This window comes from Alternaria arbusti, assembly GCF_024043155.1.
Source record: "Alternaria arbusti strain BMP 1465 chromosome Unknown scaffold_4, whole genome shotgun sequence".
Lineage (NCBI taxonomy): Eukaryota > Fungi > Ascomycota > Dothideomycetes > Pleosporales > Pleosporaceae > Alternaria > Alternaria arbusti.
The window spans coordinates 1,619,257-1,638,344 of NW_026249944.1; the positions used below are offsets into that span (position 1 = coordinate 1,619,257).

The 19,088-nt window shown below is 53.0% G+C and overlaps 8 protein-coding genes across 8 annotated transcripts; 3 read left to right on the forward strand and 5 right to left on the reverse strand.

Moving 5' to 3' along the window:
- Positions 1–3,992: 3,992 nt before the first annotated feature.
- Positions 3,993–8,270, forward strand: J4E86_004194 (uncharacterized protein; the record flags this gene model as incomplete). Its single annotated transcript, XM_051444738.1, has 5 exons — positions 3,993–4,145; positions 4,264–4,624; positions 4,734–4,816; positions 5,076–5,936; positions 5,976–8,270. 5 exons carry the CDS (start codon positions 3,993–3,995, stop codon positions 8,268–8,270), a joined length of 3,753 nt encoding a protein of 1,250 aa, XP_051304363.1.
- A 622-nt stretch (positions 8,271–8,892) lies between these two features.
- On the reverse strand, positions 8,893–10,125 carry J4E86_004195 (uncharacterized protein; the record flags this gene model as incomplete). The annotated part of the gene is made up of 3 exons (XM_051444739.1): positions 8,893–9,051; positions 9,151–9,658; positions 9,770–10,125. 3 exons carry the CDS (start codon positions 10,123–10,125, stop codon positions 8,893–8,895), a joined length of 1,023 nt encoding a protein of 340 aa, XP_051304364.1.
- A 454-nt stretch (positions 10,126–10,579) lies between these two features.
- Positions 10,580–12,125, forward strand: J4E86_004196 (Delta(14)-sterol reductase; the record flags this gene model as incomplete). The annotated part of the gene is made up of 2 exons (XM_051444740.1): positions 10,580–10,653; positions 10,712–12,125. 2 exons carry the CDS (start codon positions 10,580–10,582, stop codon positions 12,123–12,125), a joined length of 1,488 nt encoding a protein of 495 aa, XP_051304365.1.
- A 576-nt stretch (positions 12,126–12,701) lies between these two features.
- J4E86_004197 (uncharacterized protein) lies at positions 12,702–13,372 on the reverse strand (the record flags this gene model as incomplete). The annotated part of the gene is given in 2 exon segments (XM_051444741.1): positions 12,702–13,327; positions 13,339–13,372. The coding sequence occupies 2 exon segments, from the start codon at positions 13,370–13,372 to the stop codon at positions 12,702–12,704; spliced, it is 660 nt and encodes a 219-aa protein (XP_051304366.1).
- An 802-nt stretch (positions 13,373–14,174) lies between these two features.
- On the reverse strand, positions 14,175–15,654 carry J4E86_004198 (uncharacterized protein; the record flags this gene model as incomplete). Its single annotated transcript, XM_051444742.1, has 2 exons — positions 14,175–15,002; positions 15,052–15,654. 2 exons carry the CDS (start codon positions 15,652–15,654, stop codon positions 14,175–14,177), a joined length of 1,431 nt encoding a protein of 476 aa, XP_051304367.1.
- A 670-nt stretch (positions 15,655–16,324) lies between these two features.
- J4E86_004199 (uncharacterized protein) lies at positions 16,325–16,963 on the reverse strand (the record flags this gene model as incomplete). Its single annotated transcript, XM_051444743.1, has 2 exons — positions 16,325–16,707; positions 16,756–16,963. The coding sequence occupies 2 exons, from the start codon at positions 16,961–16,963 to the stop codon at positions 16,325–16,327; spliced, it is 591 nt and encodes a 196-aa protein (XP_051304368.1).
- A 273-nt stretch (positions 16,964–17,236) lies between these two features.
- J4E86_004200 (uncharacterized protein) lies at positions 17,237–17,836 on the forward strand (the record flags this gene model as incomplete). The annotated part of the gene is made up of 1 exon (XM_051444744.1): positions 17,237–17,836. One exon carries the CDS (start codon positions 17,237–17,239, stop codon positions 17,834–17,836), a length of 600 nt encoding a protein of 199 aa, XP_051304369.1.
- A 154-nt stretch (positions 17,837–17,990) lies between these two features.
- Positions 17,991–19,062, reverse strand: J4E86_004201 (uncharacterized protein; the record flags this gene model as incomplete). Its single annotated transcript, XM_051444745.1, has 4 exons — positions 17,991–18,350; positions 18,400–18,530; positions 18,591–18,722; positions 18,771–19,062. The coding sequence occupies 4 exons, from the start codon at positions 19,060–19,062 to the stop codon at positions 17,991–17,993; spliced, it is 915 nt and encodes a 304-aa protein (XP_051304370.1).
- Positions 19,063–19,088: the final 26 nt, after the last annotated feature.

Genomic DNA, 19,088 nt, shown 5'->3' on the forward strand with positions numbered 1-19,088 from the left:
GAAATTCCGTAGCTTCGATGGAAACTTCAGAACGGCACAAAACCTGTCACGACCTTGGGCGCCAAAGAACTTGCTATTTATTGTCCGGCACAACACGTCCAATACCAGGTGCAGTGTACTGTAAATGTGACTCTTCAGGCATCTTTGTTGAGTGCAAAGAGATCTTGGGATGGTCCGCTGGTACCTGGCTACCTAGTTCGAGCTTTCCCGCCGCCGCGCTGAGTGCCCGCGAACCTGGAACTTTCAACATATGAGCAGATGAGACCCTCAGAAGCGAAACTCTCAGACGTCTATTATATGACTAGCCACTATCATCACACTGGATATTCGCCAGCCTGAAGCTCATTATCTGCATCTCTATCTAATCTCGGTTCTGAAAACCCCCACACACGCGCCAGAGCTCCTCTCCCCAGCCCATCATATCTTCCCTACGCAAATTCGCCTCCGAGCCCTGTTCCCAGGCCATTCCCCGCGACGTGACCATAGTTCTTGCCATGCTGAAAAGTAGCGGCCAAGCGTGGTCATCTACGTCGATACCGCGAGGCAACGCATCATGTATCGACTCTCTGAGGGTGTCTTCGCTAACGGATAGCGGGTCGTGATCATCGGCATGATAACGAATCTGATGGTAAAGATGGTTGCTTACATACCAGAGATCGCGAACGACGCGACGACAGCCTTCGAGTGTTAGGCGACTGTTTATACCAATGATCTCGCCACCGAAGAACAGATACTGCTCCGGTGCAGAATGCGTTCTGCTAGCTGTTCCACCTCTTCTATCATTTCGTGGCGCATCTCTGCCGCCCTGGTCTCGTAAAGCGCCGAACGGAACAAGTGACCAGCTTTCGGTCTCTTCCGCATCCGTTGTTGACATGAAAAGCTTGTTTCTATCGAACGGACATGTGTTTGCGCCTTCTTCGAACCATTGCTGTATGCATGGCTTACCGAAAATGTGCCCACAAGGACGCAGAAGAACCGGTTCGTGATATTTGGTGTAACTATTCCAACAAATGTGGCAAGGATCTGCTGCGGAACATATCGCGACGGGTATCAAGTCATTAAGATATGCCTCCCGCGGGGGAAGTGGCGTACTAACAGGCATCTCAAACGCTGATGTTCTTGGCTTTGGGTTGAATAGTTCACTACGGACAATGCACGTTAGGAGCTGGGGCTGAGGCTCTTATATTGGTATGAAGAACAAGCGTCCAAGAAGTGGGAGACACACCGGTGAGACGTTACAGGTGACTACTACGGTTTGCTAGCCTGATACCTAATTACTGTGTTGGCTGAGACTTCGTCATATGCTACATAGCTCATGACGTAGCTATGTAGTTGAGACCGCGCAGCGAGTGTGCGCGCGACAGTAAGTCCGCATCCTTGCTTCGTTCCGGAATTAGTATCAACACTGTGCTATATCGCTTCTAATGTTACAACTTCCGTGGGATAAGTACGACCTCTGAAGCTCGTCCTGGGGTTTTAGGGTCGCAGCCACAGTTTACCGCTTCACTGCTTTGCTGACGCGACGGCACTCGTCTCGTGGCTCTGCGCGCCGCTTTCGAGACATATCGCAGCTATCAGAGTAGTCTGGTCGGCATCCTGCAAGGGCCTGTGTCTTTGTTGGCTTGTAGCATGCTCGTATGGTCTGAGTGAGCTTTGGCATGGGGCTTGTCTCAGCCCGCGATATGATCGAAGTGCGTAGCGGAACCGGCGCGCTATTCTTCTGCAGCTGTTCCTTAGTTACGCGGTGCCAAAATATTTTGGCAAAACGCGAACGAGCAGCTGGTGATGATGACGACCCTATTTGTAGACTTAGACTCAAAGAGCGATTTCGCCATTGAGATTGCAGCGTTCTCAGATCACTCTCGATCTCTGGATGGTCACTTGACACTACCCAGGCCCCAGGCTGGTCCGATAGCCGTATCTTGAAATTAGCGATTGGTGCCGCAATGGCAGTTGGTCCATACTTGGCTACAATGCTCCATGTGTCGTTCCGAAACCATTGCGCTATGTAAGACATGGGTACATCGCAGTACTCCTTACCTCCAGTCTCGCTGGCCGTCTTTCGATCTACCCATATCTTACGCATAAGAAGGTGAGTGCCTGGTCCCGACAAGTCTTGAGGGTTAATTACGGTGCCGAACATGAAGTGTTCCCAGCCATAGCCCCACTCAGCTTCTGGACAGTCAGCTCGGATGTGCGGCTCCCTTGTATTGCCCCGTCGCAATATTCCCACAGCATGGGTAATCTCATGTACGAGTGTTGCAGCGAAAAGGAAATCGTGCCGAAACTGCGCACATCGCGACGCGGCTTCGTACTCACCAGTCGAATAAAAGTTACGCAACCAGTCCGCCATTTCAATCCTACAAGAGAATTTGCGCTGGAATGCCGGACAACATGACGCGACATGGTGTGGACTTGCATTGTCCCGCAGTGAACGGGCGTATACTCGTTTCGCAGACGGTAGGAAGTGGAAGGAAACGCTGTGCCCAAGGCAATGCAAAGCCTCACGCACTCCGGCTAGATACTGACTGCGTTTCTCTTCGGACGCGTTCGCGAGCGGGTCTGAGAGGTAAGTCTTCTTTGTATCGTTAACTATGCCTATCAAGTCGCGTCCGTATAGAAGCGGTACAAAGAAAGCGAGGACGGTGTCATGGCTGAGGAAATGTGATGCCAACCGAAGCATCTGCCGCATAGGCCCGTTACTATCAAACCAACGCAACGTCGGATGGATTGGATTGCGCAAGTCTCCAGGCAGAACACTTTCGTCTTCTAGAAGTTTGAATCTGTCGTTTTTATTGCATGCTGCGATCAATCCGTTGATACCGGGGTTGGCTTCTGGGGCGACACGTTTCTGTCGCAGCGGCGTCTGTTCCGTCATCGTTTGCGAATATGGAAAGGATTTTTGCACACCTGTACTCGTCATAATCCAATGAAGTATACATGTTGGAGGCATGACCATTGTGGAGAGTCAACCACGACATAATGAGACAAAGCGGTGAGTCAAATGAACGACATGCCTGTCAGCTAGGAAGGAGGGTGGCCAAACTAGAACAATGCAGAAACAACACTTGGTTCCTAGAAGTTCGAGGAACATTGTGTTGAGCATGGGAAAGTCATCGTAAAAGAGACTGAACCACTGTGAACCAGGGTGGTGATCGGACGCATTGTGCAGCGATCGATTCTTCGGAGAAAATTCGGACAGTGGCATTTAGGTAAGTCGAAAAGTGAATGTGATAACGACCGCTCTGAGCACATGTGTCTGAACTAGCCGGAAGCTATTCTTTTAAACGTATTGAAATAGTTGGCGCGCTTTGTGGTAGATGCGTGGACAATAATGCTGTCGTTCCGAGCTCGTGTGGGTGGCTGGGGCGCCTTCATATCTTCGCAACATGTCCAGGGAAACGATCCAGTTGGCACAATGCTGCGAATAGCTTCGAGCTACTGCATGAGACTTGTGACAGACTATCGTTCTTGTCGTGAATGGAGTGCGTCATCGCAACGAGCTGCAGGTGGAGGTAATAATCGAATTAATCTCTATTAGCGTCGTGCACATACTAGGAACTTTAGAAGTAGCGAAGCCCGCGCTCAAAGAATGCAATGGTTTTGAAGACTGATGAATGTTGTGATGTTATGATGATCACAAAGTGAAGTTTCGGACGAAAGGACGGCAGCGAGATCGGGACGCGTCGAAAGGCTTGGCGTCATGTGCTGGCGTGTCTTAGCGTGTTCAGACGCGTTTGCCCCGCTGTTTGCTCCTCAGGGACCGTTGGTCACATCCAACACATTCAATCTCCTCATTCACCGTTACACGCACTAGCGACGAACAGCTGGCCAATGCTTCAATGCTCTCAGTCACACCATCCTGCAAACCCCGCCATCGCTAGTTCGCAAGCTGCATGCACCCGTGGGTAGCTCCCGCCTAACGCGTCAAATCAGCTTCTGCATACATCAATACATTGCCGCAGCATCTCACTCATAAGCATAACCTAGCAATGGACTGGGACGACTTCCATCGACGCGCCAAGCGTGTTGTACCACAACAGGAGCTCAAAGCACGCCGGTGCTGGATTGGTGTGCTCGACCACCGCAAGTCTACGCAGGATGACTTCAAGGAAACCGATTTCTTATGGATGATAGGCCACAATGTAAGCTCTATACCCTTCCCTGTTCCGGGATAACGATGTTTTGGCGGCGTCAATGCGCGCGGAATACACCTCGAATGCGCCGATGCAGTACCACGCCCATCCGCTGACCTGCTTCTAGAAAATTCCTATCAATAAGATTCAGGATACTTACGAGAAACGGCATGGTCTTATCGGTGTTCGCATTAGTTACAAAGGCTGTGTCGTCGACCAAAGCAATATCGTGAAGTCATTCTTAGTGCCGGAAGACAGTGTCGTGGTCTTTAATGCCGTAGACCCGCTCAACGCAACGGTACAACATCAAACACAAGACCCTCCATCGCTCAGGGAAGAGCTCATTCAAGCCGAGATCCCGCGTCGGCACCAGGAGATTGAGTCTGGTCACGATGCTAAACAAACAGCAAACAACCATGTCAACCCTGGAACAATGGGAAGAGAACCGCTACGCTATGGTGCTGAGACAGCCTTCATTTCCTCTCATGGTGCATCAGGCCATTCGGCAACTCAACATAATCCCAGCTTTGCTTCGCCGTTGACATCGAGGCATACCAGTACTTTGAGTAGCCGCGCACCTGCACTCGACTCAGATAGGTATCCGCCGTGGTCTCAATCACGGTCTCCTGTTCAATATTCTGTGCCAAACCGATCTCATCAGCTACCACGGCGCTCTTCTAGTGAACTAAGCACACCGTCAATTCCAGGGGACAATTTCCGCCAGGCAATTCCTCGACCAACCGCTGCTTCAGTTACGGAGGGTGCAGCGCAAGCTGCTCATCGTGAACCTACTGATGCGCGTCCTGCGGCACCATCGATGTACCCAATGAACAATTGTTCCGCCGTCAAGGAGGAGAGACAGTCGCCAATCCCTTTGCAACATACGTCCCTTGCCCAAGATGGCCATGTGGAGCCGGAAAGCAGTTTTGACCCGGAAAGATTTTCAACAGAGATGCCTCGCCGGAACAAGATGTCCAAGAAGAGTTGGGCTCCGTTGATCGATGCATTCGCTCAGTCATTGAGCTACGAGACCCTGACATCCTTGAGGCTGGCGTTTCCACATCGCTCAAAGTTCTCGCAAGCCTTAAAGACAAGTTTCTAAAATACTCAACATCTAATGCGGACGCTGCGGCATGGGTACAAGCCATTGAGAAGCTCATTCCCCAAGCGCAGCGAAAGCGCATTGTGGTCGGCGTAGTGGGCAACACTGGAGCTGGGAAGAGCAGCGTCATCAACGCTATGCTTGACGAAGAGCGGCTCGTACCTACCAATTGCATGCGTGCTTGCACTGCGGTGGTTACCGAGATCTCGTGGAACAGCAGCACCGACCCAGGCTCTAAATACTGCGCCGAGATTGAGTTCATCAGCCAGGCGGACTGGGAGAAGGAACTCACAGTTCTTTTGCGCGAGTTCCTTTCCGAGAATGGTTCTCTCTCGCGCGAGGCGCAGGATCCCAATTCTGATGCCGGTGTTGCATGGGCGAAGTTCCATTCCGTCTACCCGTCGGTCGCCAAAGATGCTTTAGGTGACTGCACCATTCCTTCGCTCATGTCCAAGCGATCCGTTGTCGACGTACTTGGAACTACCAAAAAGATGCGCACGGCTAGACCGCAGTCTTTCTATCGAGAGCTCCAACGCTACGTGGATAGTAAAGAGAAAGTCGCCAAGAAGGACAAGAACAAGGAGAAGGTCTCCAAGCCAGCTTTCCAAACTGAGTACTGGCCCTTGATCAAGGTCGTCAAAATCTATACGAAGAGTCATGCGCTCTCCACTGGTGCAGTCATTGTGGATTTGCCGAGTGTTCATGACAGTAACGCTGCGAGAGCTGCTGTTGCTTAGGGTTATATGAAGCAATGCACTGGTCTTTGGATCGTTGCTCCTATCAATCGAGCTGTGGACGACAAAGCCGCTAAAACCTTGCTTGGAGACTCTTTCAAACGGCAGCTCAAATACGACGGCGGCTTCTCCAGTGTTACATTCATCTGTTCTAAGACAGATGACATCTCTATCACTGAAGCAATCGACAGTCTCGGGCTCGAAGAGAATGTTGCAACGTTTGAAGAAGAACAGGAACGCCACGATGAGCAGATAAAGCAGATTCGGAGCAAGATTCAAGAGTTGAACGAATCGCGAGAGGTCTATAAGCTTGCGATGTCGAGCGCAAGTGATGACATTGAGGTGTGGGAATCACTCCAGGAGCAATTGGACGACGGGAAATCTGTATTCGCACCCCAGCCCAAGACTTACAAACGTAAGAAGGCTGTCTCGAACAAGCAGGCACGCAAAAGGAAACAGCTTTTCGATGACGATACGGATGATGATTTTGAGGATTCCGATTCCGATGAGTCTAGGAGCGACGATGAAGTCACATTCCAGGGAGAGAGGAAGCGGCTATCCGAGACTGACATCAAAGAGAAACTGAAGGAGCTAAGGGAAACGAAGAAGAATGCTAGGCGAGAAGGGATAGCAATCAAGCACTCTATCGACGACCTGAAACCTCAAATTCGAGAACTGGAAACAAAGAAGGACGAAATCAAAGCTGAGATCAGCCGCATCTGTATTGCAGGCCGAAACCAGTATTCCAAATCGGCTATTCAGCAGGATTTTGCTGCCGGCATCAAGGAAATTGACCAGGAAAACGCTGCCGAAGAAGACGAAGACAACTTCAACCCCGATGAAGAGATGCGCGACTACAGCCAGGTTGCTAGGTCTCTGCCAGTCTTTTGCGTCAGCAGTCGCGCGTACCAGAAGATGTGCGGCCGAATGCAAAAAGACGATGAAGTGCCCGGATTCCTAACACGCGAAGAGACGGAAGTGCCCCAACTTCAGAACCATTGTAAGAAGCTTACTGAAGGCGGACGCATCCAAACTAGCCGCGCGTTCTTGACCAGCGTCTGCCAAATATTAACCACTTTCAACCTCTGGATGTCAAACCACGGGGCGGGTTCAAAGATGACGGACGAGGACAAGCGCAAGCAGGCCAGCTACCTAGGGCGGCGGCTTACTCAGTTAACGGAAGGATTAGAGGCAGCCATTGGTGCTTGCATCAAAGAGATGCGATCTGAGATGAAGACTCAAATCTTCGACAAATGCCCAGAGCTCATCAACAAGGCCATTGAATCTGCACCAGCTACAGCACATGCTTGGGGTTACAAGGATCAAGGTGGCCTCGCGTGGGGATCCTACAAGGCTGTCGTTCGACGCGACGGCGTTTATCATTCTTCTGCGGCCGGTCACCGTGACTTCAACTCCGATCTTGTGGATCCCATCATCAAGCAACTAGCAACAGGTTGGGAGCGAGCCTTCCAGACGCGCCTTCCAAAAGCATTTGATGCGTATATCGGCAATTCAGGCACGCTTCTTCACAAGTTTCACGAAGCCATAGAAGAGCGTGCGAGGACCAGCGGCGTTGGCCTGGCGAATCTCTCAATCTTAAAGACACAGGTCTGCAACTACGAGCAGCTATTCAAGGATCTTGGGGTCACGCTCATCACTCAAATGAACGAACTCCAGCGGGAAGCGAACCGTGACTTCAGCCCTTGTATCGCAGGCATCATGCATGACGTATACGATGTGTGCACAGAAGAGCGTGGCGCTGGATCTTACAAGCGCATGAAACAACACATGGAAGATCATGTGGAGCGGGAGCGACACAGGATGTTCCATGAAGCCATCGCCACAGTCAACAAGCATCTTGATGACATGTGTAAAGCACTACAAGAGTCAATGGAAACCAAGGTTGATGAGATTTTCGTGCAGATGGACAGGGACTATACCCGAGTGCTTGGTGGCGCGGCTGGCTGTCAGCCCCTTAATCTGCAATCAAAAGAAGAGAGGGAGCTGAGGTCGGAAATCAGAGAGATCTTGGCAGGCATCGATGCGCAATTTGAGCCCATCGCTCGCGGCGACATCTTAGCAGAGAAAGATGCAGAAAACAGTACAGCCGAGGGAGAAGAGCAGATGGACGTTGACGTGGAGGACGACCGCAGCATCGTTGACTCCGCACAGGACTCCGTCGAGGAGGACGTTGATGAGGCAGCTCCGATGGAGACGGAATCATCTCTGTCCAAGAACGGTGGCGACCATGTCGCCCGGCGTGCCCGAGTCGACGAGGAGGTAGATGAGGAGATGTAGGTGTGCTCACGACACATCATCATCTTAGCCGTCGATATCCGTATTGCTTCATGGTTCGCTGCTTTATACCCCAGGCGTTACTCGATTTGTCAAGCGGGCGTTCAAAATAGTAGGGTTCCTTCTTCGAATTAGTTGATATGAAGGGCCTGATTAAGTTGACTCGCGAGCACATGCGAGAGGAGCTGGTCTATTTCGGTGATAATACGAGAGGAACGAGCGATCTTTCTTGCAATTTCAGTCGGTACTTCTCCGGTGTGCATGGTGTCTTTAGCCGTTCAGTTCTGGGCCGGGTGGAGACATGGATACTTGGTGTCAGTGCGTTACCAATGCAGTCTTCAAATAATCTCCATGAACGTGCACTCGTGAAAGTGAACCCATCGGTAATGTATCAGTATCTCATAGAAGGAAAAGCCGAACACTCTGGGGCCTACATCAAGATGGGAAAACGCAAAGTAAATGATCTAATGTCAATGTAGGCTCTAGGGTGTTCACTTTTCCCCAGAAGAAGGTGTCTGAGTCAACAAGTCTTTTGTTCAAGCGCTCCCGAGCGTCTATTGTCCTTAACCAAACTCCGTGAACGCCGCGTCGTTATGCCATGCCCGATACTAATGTATTGCCACATCTAATCGTCCCACTCCTCATCCAGGTTGTCTATTAACCTATCCTCATCTTCATTCCTTCGTCCCCTCCGTCCGCTATCCTGGCCGAGCGAGACGCGACTGTAGCCCCGGCGGGAAGGCATGAAGCGCGCACACGACGAAGTAAGAATGATGAACATGTCCTTCACGATGTCAGCAACACCAACAAGACATTCGAGCGTCTGTCATCACCACCGGGCGCTACTACTACTCCTTCTACGACAACAGCGGAGTAGACTTACAGAGAAGAAGCGCCAGATGCCTGCCCACATGGCGTAGTTGGGCAGCTGTCTCCATCCACGCTGGTGCATGACGGTGCGTTGGTAGACGCAACCACCAGCAAAGTATACGGCTACGGCGATCATGACGATGACACCAAAGACGCCGCCGGGGCCTAGTGCTTGGGTATCCTGGTGTACGCCGCCGCAGGCGAAGGGCGAGCGGCCTTCGAAGAAGTATGAGCAATCGTCTACTGCCGCGACGAAGGATACACTGGTCTTCGCAAGCGGGTCCGAGTCGCAGAGCAGCGAGATGATGGTAGTCTTGCGGCGCTCAGTCTTCTTTGAGCCTTTCTTTTTGTCTCCGTCATCCTTGTCATCGTCATCGTCGCCATCAATGATCTCGCGGGTGTCAAGAGAGGTGGGTTCGAGCGCGCGCTTTGATTTCGAGGACAGATCTGGACAGAGCGAACCTCCGGTGTAGTTTAGAATGAGCTTGCGACCGCGGAAGATGGGCTCTGAGTTCTCGAGACTGGAAATCGCAAGGTGTCAGCATTGCGCCTCAATGGATTGTTCTGCCTGGTCGTGGCCGAGCATCTTGAGCCCCTCCATCTATTCCCACTTTGTAGGAGGTGAGACTCACCCAATAGCCCATTGCTTGTCTCCTCTCTCGTAGAATGCGCTGACGTTCTTCCAAAGGCCCTTGTCTAGATCTTGCACCTTGTCCAGCTCCTCTACTACAGGTCCACAAAAGTTGATTGTAAAGTTGGCATTGTAATCGTAGCCCTTGGCATGCCAGCTGCCTTCTTCGCCCTCCTTCTTGCTACTTTTCTTGCCGTCCGACTCCGATGGTGGCTGGCGGCGCATAGGGTTCAAGTCGAAGAAGCGCTCGGACGTGGGTGAGATGACGGTACATGGCTTGAGCTGTTTGTCCGAAGCGGCCGCTGCGAATGGGCCCGACGCTGCCAGAAGCAGGAGCGAGTAGAGTAGGGATATCATCGCGTAGTTGATCGGCGCACTACGCACTATGAGGGTCGAGGCGTGGTGACGGTGAAGGTGGAGCTGATGCGATTGTCCATCTTCGCAACACGTTGACTTCCGGCGCCGCGCCTTCCATGTCGAGTGCCTTGCAGCGGCAGTAACGACGGGCGGTAGCGCCCAAAGCAGTTAGCGCGGCCAAGATGGCGTGTGCGCGTCATTACGGCTGCAATGGAATCCGAGATCCCTTTCATCGTCTGATGCGCCCAGCCTCATTCATTGCTATATAGGACACTGCACCCGTGGCTGTCTTTGGTTCAGGCGGCGCGACAATCACCCTCGGCGAAGACAACAACTGCGACAAGGAACCTTGTTGTGAAGACGCGACCGGACCCCTATTCCTCGAGCTCCCTCATTCGGCGGATCTAGCCGGAACGGAAAGAGCTGGAGAACGCGACAATTCGACATTGAAAACATGTCGAAAGCGAAGACTGACAAGGCGACTAAGTCGCTGGCTGAAGAGCCTCATGGCTATGAGTTTCTAGGACCGTAAGTCCATCCACGACTTTTGCGCGCCCTGACGATCATAACGCTAACCTCGTTCCAGCCCCGGAGCTTTCATCATCTCTTTCGGTCTTCCAGTTTTGGTGTACGTCTTCACGTTTCTGTGCAATGACATCTCTGGATGCCCGGCGCCTGTCCTTCTCCACCCCTACAGCTTCACTCTTGAGCAGCTGAAGAAGGAGGTAGGATGGACTGGCTTCTCGGGTCTACTCAACACCCAGGCTTTCCTTGGTACCCTGGCCTACTATTTCCTGAGTCTGTTCCTCTACCGATTCCTTCCTGGCCAGGAAGTTGAGGGTACCGAGCTCAGGAGCGGCGGAAGGCTCAAGTACAGGTTCAATGCCTGGAACTCAGCCCTCTTCATCATGATTCTTCTCGCTGCCGGTACCATCTCCCAGGGTGCCGAGTTCCCCGTCTGGACCTTTATCACCGACAACTACGTCGGCATCCTGACAAGCAACATTCTCATCTCCTATTTCCTGGCCACCTACTGCTACGTCGCTTCTTTCAGTGTCAAGCACCCCAAGGATCCATCTATGCGCGAGCTTGCTGCCGGTGGCCGTACCGGCAACATGCTCTACGACTGGTTTATCGGACGTGAGCTGAACCCTCGTGTCAACATGCCCATCTTTGGAGAGGTTGATATCAAAGCTTGGTGCGAGCTTCGCCCCGGAATGCTGGGATGGATCATCCTCGACTTGGCCTTCATCATGCAGCAATACCGCAACTTCGGCCGCGTCACTGACAGCATCCTTCTCGTCACCATCGCCCATACCGTGTACACATTCGACGCACTGTTTATGGAGCCTGCTATTTTGACCACCATCGACATCATCGCCGACGGCTTTGGTATGATGCTTTCTTTCGGTGACCTCGTCTGGGTGCCCTTCACCTACTCCATCCAAACCCGCTATCTGTCTAACTACCCCGTTGATCTCGGTCCTGTTGGTATCGCTGGCGTGTTGGCCGTCCAGGGTATCGGATACTACATCTTCCGCTCGGTGAACAACGAGAAGAACCGTTTCAGGACCGACCCCAACGACCCACGTGTCAAGCACCTCAAGTGCATCGAGACAGCCGCAGGTTCCAAGCTTCTGATCAGTGGCTGGTGGGGTATGGCACGTCACATCAACTACCTTGGCGACTGGTTCATGAGCTGGAGTTACGTTCTACCTACTGCCATGTCTGGTTACCTTATCAAGAACGCGGCTCAGTCTCCCATCACAGCAGCCCAAACCGATGCCTACTTCTACCAGAACAGCTACGGAAAGTACGCCGTCCCTGGTGAGGCCAAGGGCTGGGGTATGATCTTCACCTATTTCTTCATGGTCTACTTTGCTATCCTACTTATCCACCGTGAGCGTCGCGATGAGGAGAAGTGCCGCAGGAAGTACGGCAAGGATTGGGACCGCTACGTCGAGCTTGTCCCGTACAGGATCGTGCCTGGCATCTACTAGAAGGTCTCTTCCAAGACTTCTGATGGGATGTCAAGATCAGGGTGTGACGCTACCGCTTCGCGCGGTTGAAGACGTGCACCCATTATGTTTTTGTTTGTATTTATATCTGGAGGCTTAGGATGGAATGCTACCGCAAAATCGGTTGAAGACATACATCCATGTATTTATATCGGGGAGGATGGAATGCTACCGCATGGTCGGTCAAAGACATGCATCCTGGAGAGCGTGACGGAAGTAGGAGAACGGTTGCAACGCTATCGCGAAGACGATTGAAGACGTGCGCCGAAAATATAGGGACATGTAGCGCTATCGCTCTCGAGCGATCGAAGACGAACATGCCAAATTACAATAATGTTTATTCACATGACGTAAGCCGACCATGCAATGTAAGGTGTGTTGTAAGAAGTTGAGAATACATTGATACTAATAACTAGAGTCGTGCTGTCCAGCAGCGTATAAAGCAGGTCATTCCTTCATCATCCCATGTCATTCCCGTCATAAACCGTAGTTAGAAAGGACAAAAATCGTAACATCATCGAGAGCATGAGTGAACCATAATCATGATCGTAAATGTGATCACCTCACAGCCGCACCCTTCCGATACGTCTTCGTCTTCTCATCCCATCCATCATCCCCCGCCCTCCGGCTCCCCCTATGACTCCTCCTCTCGCTCCCCGCATAATCGCTTTTACTCCTCTGATCGGCATACTTCCTCCCGCCGTAGCCACCCAGCACCAATCCGGCTGCTGTGCCCAAACCAGGGAAGATCACATCCCCGATGATCGTGCCTGCGCCAGCGCCGAGGAACGTGTCTCTGTTCTTGTGCTTGTCCTCATGTGCCTTGTCAAACGAGTGTGATTTGCGTGGCTTGTGTCTGCGTTCGTTGCGCGAGCGATCGCGGTCGCGAGAGGTGGAACGGTCGCGGGTAGAGTGGCTGTGATGGCGATGATGCCTGCTGCTGCTGCTGCTGTGTCGGGGTGGGGAGTAATCGTCCGAGTCGGACATGGAGCCTAGACTTGTACTGCGGTCGGAGTCTTGGTCTGCGAAGCGCACGCGCGCGGGTTGCGAGTGGCTTCTGTAGGGTTGTAGAGGGGCGCCGAGGTAGCCGTTGTTTGGGGGCATCGGCTGTCGCGGAGGGTAGTAGCCGCCTGCGGGTGGTGTTTGGGGGTAGGGCGCTGTCATGGCTTGGGCGTTCTTTTTCTCTGGGTAGTACTGGTGTTGCTGTTGTTGTTGAGGCGGGTAACCATGAGGTTGTTGCGGCGGGGCCTGGGGATATGCGGAGTATGACGGAGGCGGCGTGTTCGCATATGGAGGATTGCTGACGTGTGGTCGTGGAGGTTGCGCAGGTGGTTGTTGGTATTGTGGCGGTTTTGGTGGCTGCGGTGGATATGGATTTGGCGGGTGGCTACCTGGCAGTTCATGCGCAGCCGCTGTACCTAGATAATATTCTTGCGCTGCCATCTCTTGTACTTTCTTGAGTATTTGCTGGTGACGTTATTTGTTTGGTAGAAGAAAGGCACGACTGAAGATATATGTAGGTACGATGTGGATGAAGATGCAAAATGCGAAAGACAATACGATCACAAGGCCTTGGCTAAATAAATACCAAGAGCGCGTGCAACTGTCACCAGTCCGTAGAAAGTACGACGTTGATACGTCATTCGATCAACGGATCTGCTTCGGGAACGCTTAGCATGCAGCTCGGCCTGTCCGGGGAGCTCGGCAAGCTTGTCAGCACGAGGCTCACATAAGGTTGATCTATGGCGAAGTCCGGAGGGAACTTCCGGCACTTTCTTTGCGCGACCGAAAGCTGACGTGATGAAAGAAAAACGAAGAACCGTTGACTCAGAAAAGGTCATGCGTACGCTATTAATAAATGGTACTATAGTGCCCGCGGGCTGTTGGGGTATCGATCATGAAAATGTGTCTATGTTGTGTTCAATGCAACGCCACAACTAGACCAAACGCCAAGAAGGAAAGGGAGGGTCCCGCTCCAATGAGCGTTCTCAGCCTCCCTGGCTGCGCAACACAAGGCGCTGGGCAGATTCCTCAGGATTTCGTCGCCACTCCTGTGGTCACGAGCGGAATATTCTGCGCTTCTTCGTCGTCTCGCTGGTCTCCATAATCCCTACGCATGGGCACACCTTCGACTTTCTTGACGTTTTTGCCCTCGTGCCACATCATGATGCCTGCAGCACCCGCCACTCCGCATCCCAGAGCCACGAACAGACCAGTAGCCCAGGAAGGCCGGTCGATGCGATTATAGTGCCACATGTAGAAGCATAGAACCACCTGGAAGAAAGTATTCCATACGTTCATCCATATGACGAAATCCATCTTCCAGCTCTTAGTGGGTGGGGCGCGAATCGCCGTGGGCGGTGGGTCGGGGATCATCTGGACGGGAATTGGTACAGCTGGATCTTCGGGATCGACGACGGTTGCGCCTGCTTTGTCAGGCAGCCGATCTGAACCTGGAAGCCGAAACCATCCCCGATGTATGCCAGCAAGACGTCTGATGCCCGTCTCCGTGCGGGATGACCCTCCGATTCTCCAACAAGCCCAGTAGTATAGATCGCGGAACCTCCAAGGCGCGAGACCAAATCCTGTAACGCAGAAAAGTGCGTTGAGGATTTGCGAATCGTACTCGACCCACTTCCGGCGCGGGGAATTGATGTCGTCACAGGTAGGTGTACACATGGCGGGTGCGGCGTTACAGAGTAGGAGGAAGAGCATACCGCCCCAGGCGACGACGTTCAGGCCGTAGAGCGTGATGAGGAAGCCGGCGGGTGTGAGGAACCACTTCCAAAAGCCTTTAAGCCCGATCATGAACGATTTCTTCCACGGTAACTTGGGAGGTGGTACATAGCCGTTGGCATACTGCGCCATGATTAGCATGTTTGTCTGGACGGTGGAGGAGAAGACGTACCCGTCCTGAGGATGTCCGTTTTGGCTGCTGCGGCCTATCGTCGTCAAAGTGCTCTGTCGCGGATTCGGAGCCGTGCTTTGATTGTCTGCCGGTATTGGGCCGCTCGTCGTAGCCATCGTATCCCGCAACTTGTCTTGTATCCTCTTCAGCTAGAGCAGGAAAGGCTTCAGTGTTCAATGCATTGCTCGACGAGACCTTGCGTTGACCACCGAAAGACGGACGCTCAGATTGATCTATCGGTGATGCTACGTTGGTGGAAGCTCGCGACCGCTGCTCGCCCTGGCTTGTTCGTGAACCTGCTCTCTTGCGTTGCGAGTCTTCGTTCCATCCGTCAGAACCAAATGAGCCCTTTCTGATGTCCGTTATCGAAGGTGCTTTGGCGGCAGTCGTCCCTGCGGCAGCCCACATGCCGGGCGGCGGGTTCACGTCCATCAATTTACCAGTCGCGGTACGGATCTTGTTGGAGACGATGGAGGCATTGGTGGAAGTTCGTTCGCGAGTCTTGGGCGACTCTGCGGTAGGGCTTGCTGCATTGGGGTTGCGAATGCCCTCAGGCTGAGGGAACGGCACTGGCGTTGGTACGTTGCTATTCGGGGAAGCCATGGCTGGTGAAAGTGAAGTGCACGCTCGCGCTTGCTTTGTAGGGGATTCGCCCCGTTGGAGCGCGTGTGCGGTTCGACGTGTCAGCCAAGTGGTTGATCGCTGGTGCGATTGGCAATGTCACAGTGCCTTGGCGAGATCCCTGCTTTCCGGTTGCTATCACTTGGGCCGGTATAGGGGTGCTTGTATGAAACCGGCTTCGAAGAATAGCAGGAGCCGTCTTAAAATCGACATGGTTGCGAGTGCTGGGCACCCAAGGTTATATGGTGTTGGCGCTGGCGTGGAGGGAAGGAGACGGCCTAGATTGTTGTGGACGCGGCTCCTGCCAACCCCAGACCCACTGACGTGCAGCGCGTATAAGCCACCGTTAGATCGCTATGTATACGAATACGCAAGAGGTACTTCGCCACACGTAGTGGCGTTGCAGTCCGCGCGTCACGGTTAGACTTGCGAGATACATTAGAGTCTTGGGTGATTTCTATTCTTCGTTTATGTATCGTATTCAGCAGAGTTTTACTGCGAATACACCTTTCTACAATGGTACCATCGTTCGAGTGCATGCAGTATTGGCAGCCGGAGTCGCTCCGACGCGTCCCAACGCAGCCGTCGCATTGACAACACAAAACAAACAACTAATAAGAACAGACCGACACCCTCGCTCTCAACCCAATACTCACAAGAATGCCAAAGCGCCGGCAATAGCGACAACGACGGGCATGTCGCGACCCCTCGCTGCGGCAGCGTTTTCTGTCTGCTCTGGTAGACCAGAGCTAGTCGCACTCGCGGCCGAGCCAAGGCTCGAAGAAGGCGTGTCAACAGCGCCGCTAGAGATAGGTGTCTCGCCCTCAGGAATTGACATGGCGCCAGTGGAGTCTTGAGGGGGGATTGATACGTCCGTTACAGTGGGCATAGGAACAGGCGTTGTGACGACGGAGATGCCAGACTGTGGTGGAATTGACACGTCCGTCACGGTGGGCATGGAAACCGGAGGGATGACGGACACGTCTGTTACACTGGGCATAGAAACCGGGGGAACGCTCATCATGCTGCCGGTGCCTACCATTGTTAACATATTGCGCGGCAGGCCGAAGAGGATGTACTTACATGCCGGGCATGGAGGCTGAACGCACTCCATGTAGCACGACCATGGGTCGACATCATCAGTAGCGGTCTGAGTCTGAATAGTATAGAGGGCTTCAGACTCGGGCGTGGGACTGACGAATGGCGAGGTCGCGACTGTTGGTGTATCGTCTTGGGCAACGGCAACGCTAGCCAGAAGCAGAAGTGTGGGGATGGAGATTGCTGCGAGCATGACGACGGCCTTGGGAAGATTGTTGAGTGTTTCTTGGAAGTTTCGAAGGAGTCTTGAACTGCGAAAATAACCCAACTGGACAAGCTATAAGAATGGACGCTGTCTGCTGCCTAGGCCGCGTCGCCCCTTCCCATAGTCGCTCGGCAGCCTTCGTGTGACTGGCGGGGTGTTTTTTGAGATCTTCGCTCCTTCCACAACCGAGTAGCTTCGTCGACGTGCGAAACCTTGCACCACCAATAGTCCCCCAGCACTTCTCCGCGCCCAGCCTCCAGTATGACGACAGTCGCCGTAAAGACAGAGATGAAACGTGCCGTTGCGCCCGCCGCGCTGCAGACGTTCGTATCAATCGCTCCCGAGGCAGCCGCAGCATCAAGCCACCTTCCGAATGAGTTATCGCTCGCCCGCCAGATACTGCACAACCTCCAGTACCAGCACTATTGGTCCGACCTCCACGTACACACGCACTCACCGACTACTCACGAGCCCCTTCCCCGCCCGATGGTCTCTGGGCTGCCCCCGCGCCGTCTCTACGTACACCCCGACGAGCAGGTGGAGCTGCTGAAGAAAGCCGACCGCGAACGGAAGGCGCGCGCCGATGGCGAGGCAGGTGGCTTGGAGGTCAAGGCAGAGCCGGAGCGTGAATGGATACTGCCCACCAGGCTGAACGAGAAGTGGACGCTGCGTCGGCTGGCCCACGTCTTCGATGCCATCACCATGGTCCCGCCGGCAGCAGACGCGTCGACAGTAGAGGGGAACCGCCCTACCAACCCTTGGAGAACAACGAAGCGCGTACTATTAGCGTCGGTAGACACGGACAGCACGGTCGTCTACTACATTGTGCACGATGGCGTCGTGAAGCCCCGCCAGAACTGAACAAGGCCTTGCGCCAGTTGTCGCACACATCTACTATCGCAGCGCATATTGCACAGGCTGTCACGGAAAGGACACGTGCGAGATATTTCATACTGCTACGAAGGACCGAACAGTTCTCAGCTACGTCCACTGACATACTCAGCGTCCACGACCCTCATGGGATCTCAGGGAAGATGAAATCTCCCGGCTTCGGCATCTCGTAGAAACGGCTCATGTTCACCTCCGTCTCTGGTGGGAGCTGGTGCGCCTCCGCCCACTCTCGAACCTGCTCATAGTCCCGGCATCGGTGCCTTGTGTTGAAGTCCACGAATGGCGTCGGGTCTGGCGTAGTGTCGGCCTGCCACCACACTTGACCAAGTACACCTACGTCTGGATTACACATGAGCACCTGCCTTATTATATCCAAGCAGTGCGTCGTGTGTACTCGCACGATGTACTCGCTATTGACGAAGGGTCCTTCCTTCTTTGCCGAATAATAGGAATAGTTCCAATATAGTGTTTTGCGGAGAAGGTCCTTCGAAATGTTAGTGATGTACTTTCCGCTACCTGATGTTGCTGCGTACCAGACAGTGTAAGTGATGGAGGCCTTCTACGTTTGCTGGGAATCCACCTCCATACTCTTGGCTGACTTTCACCTGGTCGTGCCGCAATCCGGTTCGCTCAGCTTCGTCCTCGGGTATCACCACACTTCGATCTAGTACGGGAATCAGAACTGAGTGTGCGCGTTGCTGGTACTGCTAGAAAATCAACTTACAATTGACACCCAGCGCATCCCATGCAGCATCAACTTCTGGTCCCGCTGGTTGACGATAGATGTTCTGATGGAGAAAGCTACCGTTGAACAACTGCGTATGCCAATTTGGTTTCACATCTCGGACAACCGGTGCTGTTGCCATCAGTAACGACATGTATTCTTCGCGAGTCCATTACATACAGTATCGCGAAACATGATGGATACAAAAGTCATCTGGATCGGAGATCAAAGCTGACCTGTTCACAGTAAAGGCTATCCACAAAGCAGCACCAACGTATACGATGGTACATGCTATGAGGGTCCTCACTGCGACTCGCACATCGCGGCTCGATCCTTCGAACGCTGGTGGTTTAAGCGTCAGTAAGTTCGACGAAGAAGAGCCAGGCAAAAGAGTGTCGTCGTCGTCATGGCACTCGGAGTCGTGTTGTAGTAACCGCTCGTGTCGAGGACGATTGCGGAGGATGTCGAACATGAAGAGATTGCAGTTCAGATACACGC